The sequence below is a fragment of the Atta colombica genome, unplaced genomic scaffold, assembly GCF_001594045.1.
Source record: "Atta colombica isolate Treedump-2 unplaced genomic scaffold, Acol1.0 scaffold27, whole genome shotgun sequence".
In the NCBI taxonomy this organism is placed as follows: Eukaryota; Metazoa; Arthropoda; class Insecta; order Hymenoptera; family Formicidae; genus Atta; species Atta colombica.
The window spans coordinates 1,467,064-1,475,139 of NW_017259370.1; the positions used below are offsets into that span (position 1 = coordinate 1,467,064).

The following is an 8,076-nucleotide window of genomic DNA, read 5'->3' on the forward strand; positions in this document are numbered from 1 at the left end:
TAATTTGTATTATTCTTTTTTGTCTTTTTTTTCTTTTTACATATTATTTTCTACTTATATTATCCTTGTTATTTTCATTGTTCTTGCTTTATTCTCATTATTCTTCTTTCGTTCTTTCATCCGTAGCTTCCGATCTGGACTGCATCAGAGCCCTATTCAATGAGAAAGAGAAGGAACTCTCGTTGGCCGTAGCGAAGGTTGAGGAGCTGACGCGGCAGCTGGAAGAACTCCGAGGTCGTCAGAATGCTCCCGCCGGTGGTGGAAGCGCCGGTAGCATCGGGGGCAGTCTCACGGGTGCTACCGGCAATGGACATTTGGTCACCCCAGCCAGTGCCGAACTGGAGAAACTTAGAAGGGAGCTTATGGTAAATTCGCGTCATCGATTATGGTCTCAAGAGAGCCGATCTTGTCTCGCAAAAGCGCAGAGTTTTTGTCCTATTTTCAATCTACGTTAATTGAATATAAACCAATTATGTCACATATTACATTTTATAGGACGACCCAGAATTTGCGGAAAGCAGATGTACAATGTCATTTTAAATGAAATTTAAATCCGATTTTTTCTTGATTGTTATCGTGCTGAAATATATACTAACAATTTTCTAATTTATATTGAAATAGGTTTTTTTAGAGCGTAAGAGATTGTTATTTATTGTTTAATTATTTAATTTGAAAAAAATGTACCTTAATAAAATAAATAATAAAAAAATAGAATATTAATATTTGAAAAATTTTGTTTAAATTATTGATTTAAATTTTTATAAATATTACTTTATTTTCGTACTGAATATTTATTGAATATTTAGGTAAAATATTTAATTTATTAATGTGCCTTTTCATTTTTCATATATATTATTTTTTTCATATGATAGAGAGAAACATTTTTTTTTTTTTTAATAAAAGATAATATTATATAAAAAATATATATTTTAAAGTGAAAAATACTGAGATTATTATCTCACTTTTTAAAAAATATGGAGAAGCATATTTTAGTTTTATAATTTTTAATTGTGATTATTTTTAATTGTGAATTACTAATTGTTCATAGTATTGAAACTGATATGTAGTTGAATACATGATAATGAATTAATTATAGCGATTTTTGTGCGCATTTCAAGCGTATTATAAGATATAAGGAAAAATCAATGAAGAAAAAACCAAATTTATTTCCTCAATTTGTATGCAGTATCGCAACAAGATGAATGAACAGCAAAACCAAGTAGTATCCCAACAACGGCAGGCCTTGGCACAACGACAGGCCGAGATGGCATCGATAGACGCGCGAATAGCTCAACTTCAAAGTCGTCTCCAGCGCAAGAGAGCATTGAATCAACGATTAACGCAAGTGGGTCCTAATGGCGGTGGTGTTAACAACACAGGATTCCCAGACACAAAACTCGATGGTTTTAACAACAGCGGCAAGTTAAGACCGGCCGGCAATATCGCCGCGATCGAGCCGTATTCACACATACCGAACGATAATGATTTCAATTTAAACAAAAACGACCCTAAGTACCAGACACTGCCATACAATACCAAGTTTACAATGAACTTCAAGGCTATAGAAGACGACGTGAACAAAAATAAAATACAACATTCAGCGAGCGCCTCCCAGTTGGGACAGCGGCCGACCTTTCAACAATACGGACATCAAATCGTTCACAGCCAATCGCAGTCTCATATTCAGGGTAAGTGTTTTACTTGCAATTTAATATTTAAAACATTGAGCATCCATATAATTATTTATAACGTTAAAATTATTTGAAATTAAGTTTTTTTCTCGAAAAGATAATTTACCATAAATATTTGTAAATTAATAGCCAATACAATAAATACAGAATTGTTATTTCAACAAATAAAAAACATTTTAAATGTGGATCTAATTATCGTCAAAAATATTTAGGACAATCTCAATTACTAGGAAGCAATCAACAGCAACAGCAGCACAATCAAAATCTTGGCAACCAATCCACGACAATTCAATCGAGTTGCAACTACAATAACAACAACAACAATAACAATAACAGCAACAATCTCATCTGTAATACTGCGCATAACTTTAGCCCGGACAATTTGTCACAAGGTCTTCGTCTTCATCAAGGTCATCAGCATCAACAACAATCGCAAACACAGCAACAGCAACAGCATCAAAATGGCAATCTTCAGCAGAAGCAACACAACGTGACCAGCATTAGCGGTGCATCAACGACGTCGAATCTCGTAGGTGTTACCGTTCCATCGATTATACAAACGCAGAATCAACATCGAAATCTGCAGCAGACCAGTGGTCATCAAAAACCAGTGTCGAGCGTGGCACCAAGTTTTTCAGTCAAGTCACAGATCTATCAAACCTCCTCGACCAAGATCCATCCAGTTATGCCACAGACATTGAGCCTACTGGGTCGTGGACATAACAATGCAGCACAAAACTACATCGGCAACAATCAACAGTTAGCGACGGCGAATACCCAGCTACAATCTAGCACTGGGAATCAAGAAGCAAATTATAGACATGGTTATTCCGTTGCTCAACAGCAGCAGCAACAGCAACAACAGCAGTATCCAAATCAGACGACGAACATTCATGCGTCTTCTCCGGCAGCCGTATATCAGATCCAGAGTTCGTCCAATCTCGTTGGTCTTCATGGCACCACTACGACTTTCGGCAATTCTTCTCAGAAGTATAATCAATCATCACAAGTGTTGAGTTCTAACGATCTCGGGCAAAGCCAGGATCAAATACTGAACAATCAAAAAACTAAATTTGAACCGAGCAAGAGTCAGGACAAGTTCGAACATGCATTACCGTCTAACAATAAACATGAACAGCAGCAGCAGCAGATTAGATATGATCAGAATCTCACGGGCAAGTACGAGATACAGCAACAGAGTAGCAAGCATGATCCAACTGGAAGTCAAGCCAAACATGATCAGCATCTGCACAACATTAAGTACGAACCTGGTTGTCAGAATTCGCAACAGTATGCCAAACATGAGCAGCAGCAACAACAGCACGAGGGAAGATTGTCGAACAAGTATGATCACAATCCAACATTTAAACACGAATCTTCGAATGCCAATCAATACAAATCGGAATATAAACCTGAGCCAAACAAGTATGAGAGTAGTGGCCAGAGTAAATTCGAGATGGTATCAGCCAAATACGAACCAAATTCCACGACGAAACACGCGGTTGATCATGTGGCCGCCAAGTTCGAAATCCCCGCGAAAACACCGGACAGGCCATTCGAATTCGACAAGTCGGCGACAAAGAGCAACGACAGCGAAAGAAAGAATTTCAATGAGCCGCGAATAGAGGATAAGACGAAACCGGCATTGCCGCCGAAACCGAGCAAACCGAATCCACCGCCAAGACTTACTCATCACGAGAAAATTGATGTGTCGTCATCCGAAGGAATCAATGAGTGCAAGATAACTAACACAAATCTCAATTCAAGGTTCGTATATGCTTTTGATTTTTAAATAATAATTCTATAAGAAGTAAGATAGAATTAGATATGAAGATGTAGTAGATTTTGAGAATTATAATCTTATGTTATATTGTTGTTATATTGACTGTCTCTATTAAATAAGTCTATCTACTATATGTATAAATAAGTACTTTGTTAAATATTTCCACTGTAAAAAAATTTTGGAAAAGAAGTTCCAAAATTTAAGATCATATTTCATTAGACATCTTATACATAAATTTTAAAAGTTAACAATTTTTAATATATTAAACAGAGATTTCGCGCTTAAAAAATGCTTGTGCGTAATTTATTCTCAAATATTTCATTCAAATATAATATTTAAATCTTTATTATTATTTATAATAAAATGTACATAAAAGACTTTTGTCCGCGTGTTGTAATTTAAATCTGTTTAAACACTTTACATTCTCTTCACACTCCTCGTAGAATTACAATATTATATTATCAAGGAATTCATCGAACAGTTCACGCGGACTCAGACTGTGGAATGACAAAACAATTACTGGGTTAATTATAAATGTTAATTAGTTCGCGATCGATTTGGCCAGTGAATCGAAGCCTGTCTCGAATAATAGACACCGAAATAGAATCGCGGCTCCGCGGAGACGACATGGGCCCGCGCTCCTCTTAGTGTTCGTGAGTTCTCCGATCAGTGCACGCCAGTGATACATACGATTAACGTGCCTGCAATTGCCAGGAGATGATTTCGTGCATGATTAGTCACGAATCGATGCTCAATTACGCGGCTGTTAATAACATCTGTTTATTGGATGATTAATGTTGATAGACATATCAAGCGACAGCCAGATCAGATACAATCGTGTAATTTCATCGTAGTTTTTATTTGTGCCCTTTGCGATTTATATGCAGTCGACCGAGGATTCGATACAATTATTCAAGATTTATAAAATATTGAATGGGATTTTGGCGTTGCAAATTATATTCGGTTTCCCTTTTGTCAAAGTCGATAGAGAATTGTAAGTGATCTGAACAATTCAATATTTATATTTTATCTTCTGTTGAATTTTTTATAATACAATATCAAGCACAATATTCGAATTAATTAATTTTTTAAAATTAATATACTTAATTTAGACTAGCAATAAAATTATTTAATTTAATTAGCTACAATTTTTCATCGTTTTCAATTCATCCATGTAATCAATAATGTAATAATAATTCAATTAATTATTGATTTTTTGATTTCCAAATTTGTTTTATAAATCTCGTAGGTCGGATAAGGACGAGGAAATACCGCCGATTCCTACGTCAGAACCGCCTGAATCTCCCACGGAAACGCAACTGGCCAATCATCAGATTATCAAAGCTCGGCCGTTAACGCTAAAGAAAGTACCGATTTCAGAGCAACCGAAACTGAGATATGCCAAATCCAATGTTCACGTGTCGATAAATCGCCGAATTGAGATGCCCCCGGCCTTCCTGTTTCCGGAGACAGAAATTCCGGCGGATCTCATGCAGACTGATCAACAGCAACAGCAGCAACATCAACAACAAATCATCGACACTACGGACAGTTGCAAGATTACCAACGAAGATAATATCGGTGAGGGCGAGAAACTGGAGGAAACGGACATCATCGACGCTCTGAATGTAATCAACATAGAGGACAAGCCGAAGATGAAGACCGACTCGGAATTGACCGGGGGAACTGGAGGTGAAATGGAGATAGACGGAAGCAAGATATCGGAAGTAATGAGGAGGAAGAAGGGAAATCTCAAGTCGACGAGCACGGGAGGCGGTGGTGGCAAGGTCAATCTGTCCAGGCGAGTGTCGTTTGACCCACTAGCGCTACTACTCGACGCTAGTCTCGAGGGAGAACTCGAGCTCGTAAAGAAAACCGCGAAAGAGGTCGCCAATCCGAGCTCCGCTAATGATGAAGGTATTACCGCTCTGCATAACGCTATATGCGCCGGTCACCTCGAAATTGTCAAATTCCTCGTAGAATTCGGCTGCGACGTTAACGCCCAGGACAGCGATGGATGGTAAATTGAACACAGATTTTTTTTCGACAACTGCGTATAAGAAAATATTTTGCTAAATGAAGGTGAAAATCGTATTCTTCTTCACTTGATTTCAAGTAGCTTAATAGAATTATGATTTAAAGTCTATAAAAATATATGATATAATATAATTGAAAATTAAAATATACTCTTTGAATAAACTCTCTCTCACTTAAAAGAAAAATCTGATCATAAAAGAATTCGTTATTAAAAGTTAGAAAAGATTATATATAAAAGCCTATTGTAATATGTATTGTTCTAAAAAAAAAATTATTAGTTTATATATAAAATATTTTTAATCTGCTATAAACATTTAAATATTTTTCATATAGGACGCCATTACACTGCGCCGCCAGTTGTAATAATTTATCTATGGTGAGATTCTTAGTCGAACATGGTGCTTGCATTTTCGCAACCACCCTTTCAGATCACGAGACTGCTGCGGAAAAATGCGAGGAGGACGAAGAAGGATTCGACGGATGTTCGGAGTATTTGTATAGTCAGTATCATCAGAGCAAAGTTTAAAATCAATTGTGATACAAAGAATATATTTGTAAAAAAACATTTTTTTTGTACACATAGGTGTTCAAGAAAAGTTGGGGATTATGAATAACGGTCAGGTATATGCGGTTTTCGATTACGAGGCCCAACACGCTGACGAACTCTCATTGAAGAACGGCGACTCCGTAATCGTATTACGGAAGGGGGATGATAACGAACGGGAATGGTGGTGGAGCAAACTCGGACATAAAGAAGGCTACGTACCTCGGAATTTATTGGGAGTAAGTATAACTGATTATAAGTGACTGATGATAAGTGAAATTAATATTTTTTCAAGTTGAGCAAAATATCATGAAATTGCATTTTATAATCTACTATATCAAAATAGATTTTTTAAAACATCTACTATACACATGAATATCAAAAAACATTGCTAAATATGCCAAAATATAATTTATAAATATAAAAAATAAATTTCAAAAAATTTCATGTAGTAAAATTCCAGATCCACATTTCAAGTATATAATTTTAAATATTATTACTTTTCAAGTATAAAAATATTGTATTAGAAATAAGTTTATTATACAAAATTCTTTCTCTGCATTTTGCATTTTAAATATGTTTACTAATTCTAATAATGCGTATGAGACATAAGAATGTTGCATTATATATTTCAGTTATATCCCAGAGTGCAGCCAGCGAAAGCGATTGATTAAAATGTTCGCAGAATATCCGATGATTACGACAGTATTCGACTTGCAGCTTTATCTTGTTAATTGTTATAACACAATATATAGGCACATTAGTAAATATTTAATAGCATTGCCATCCGAATGGATATCGCAAAGAGGGAAGCTACCCAATTTTTTTTTAACAAATGTAGTAATCTTCTAATTACACAGCACGCGTATGTCATTTTTCTTGTAGCTTATAAAATGAGATTGCGTCATTGTGGATTTGGAATGATTTTAATCGGCTACGATTTGCCATGAATCCGCGAGTCGAATGATCGTACAAATACAAACCTGTAGTTATTGACGATATATGACAATGCATTTCCTTATGACTTTTTCTCACGTTTTAGATAAGACAGATATTTTAATAACGATTGCACAGCTATTGGCCGAATGTCCGATTTTACATTTGTCAATTTATAGTTGCACAGGCATTCTCAACTCAACTTTCTATTTGAAAGTTTAATTAAGTTGAAAGTTGTTGAAAGTTGAATTGAGAGACATGTCGTGTCTCTCACTTACACTCGTAAACCATCAAATTATTTATATAGCGATATATTTTTAACGTACATTTATTCGAATATTGCGATTTGTTTCGAAAAAAGGAATTTTATTTTTTTATACAGGCTTTTCTGGGATTGACAAAAATGCACGCATAGCTTTAATTCTTGTGAAATTTCGAGATAATTTTTGTTAACGGGTTTCCCGCTCTGTAGCAAGTTAGGTTTTAGATAAGCAAATAAATAATAAAATGTTATTCGTTATTTAATGTAAAGTGTATTTTACTTTCGTTTTGTACTTGTACAAAATTTTAATTTAAGTCTTTAGTTTTTAAGATATTGCATGTCTAAATTTGATAAGTTATGAAAAAAATAATCGCGCTCGAATATTTTCTTTGCGACTGTCTCGAAATTTCACAAATCCTATATGTCCATTTTTTATCGATTTTGGATCCTGTAAATGCATGAGCATTGGTTTTACGAGTTTTATCGCTTTAATTTGCTTCACCTAAATGCTTAAGTTTAGATGAGGTCAGATTATATTGTTTCATTACTTGCCCAGGATATTTTGGTATGTATTATCGGAATCTCGCGGATTTTGTTCATTCGATCTCCGATCTTTTTTTTAAAGTTGTTCCTAAATGACGCGTAACGTAATCTTGCCGATACGCACGATGAACGATACGAGATAGCGTTTCAAACGACGATGTGCAATTATATGAAAAAACGTAAATAGGGCACTAAAGAAATATCGATGATACGTTTCGATTGCGCCCAATCATATTACTATTTCGATATATATATATATATATATATGTATATATATAGA

General features: G+C 35.2%; 1 protein-coding gene across 5 annotated transcripts in view; it reads left to right on the forward strand.

The window, feature by feature from the left end:
* Positions 1–7,318, forward strand: part of LOC108689553 (putative mediator of RNA polymerase II transcription subunit 26) — a 92,519-nt gene extending 85,201 nt beyond the window's left edge. For 4 of the 5 annotated variants that reach the window (XM_018196361.1, XM_018196362.1, XM_018196358.1 and 1 more), the window contains 7 exons: positions 127–365; positions 1,187–1,688; positions 1,904–3,458; positions 4,724–5,494; positions 5,845–6,011; positions 6,095–6,294; positions 6,691–7,318. In XM_018196361.1, coding sequence (XP_018051850.1) covers positions 127–365; positions 1,187–1,688; positions 1,904–3,458; positions 4,724–5,494; positions 5,845–6,011; positions 6,095–6,294; positions 6,691–6,729 — 3,473 coding nt within the window. In that variant the 3' untranslated portion in view covers positions 6,730–7,318. The remainder of the gene's footprint in view (positions 1–126; positions 366–1,186; positions 1,689–1,903; positions 3,459–4,723; positions 5,495–5,844; positions 6,012–6,094; positions 6,295–6,690) is intronic. The other variant, XM_018196360.1, reaches the window with a different exon arrangement.
* Positions 7,319–8,076: the final 758 nt, after the last annotated feature.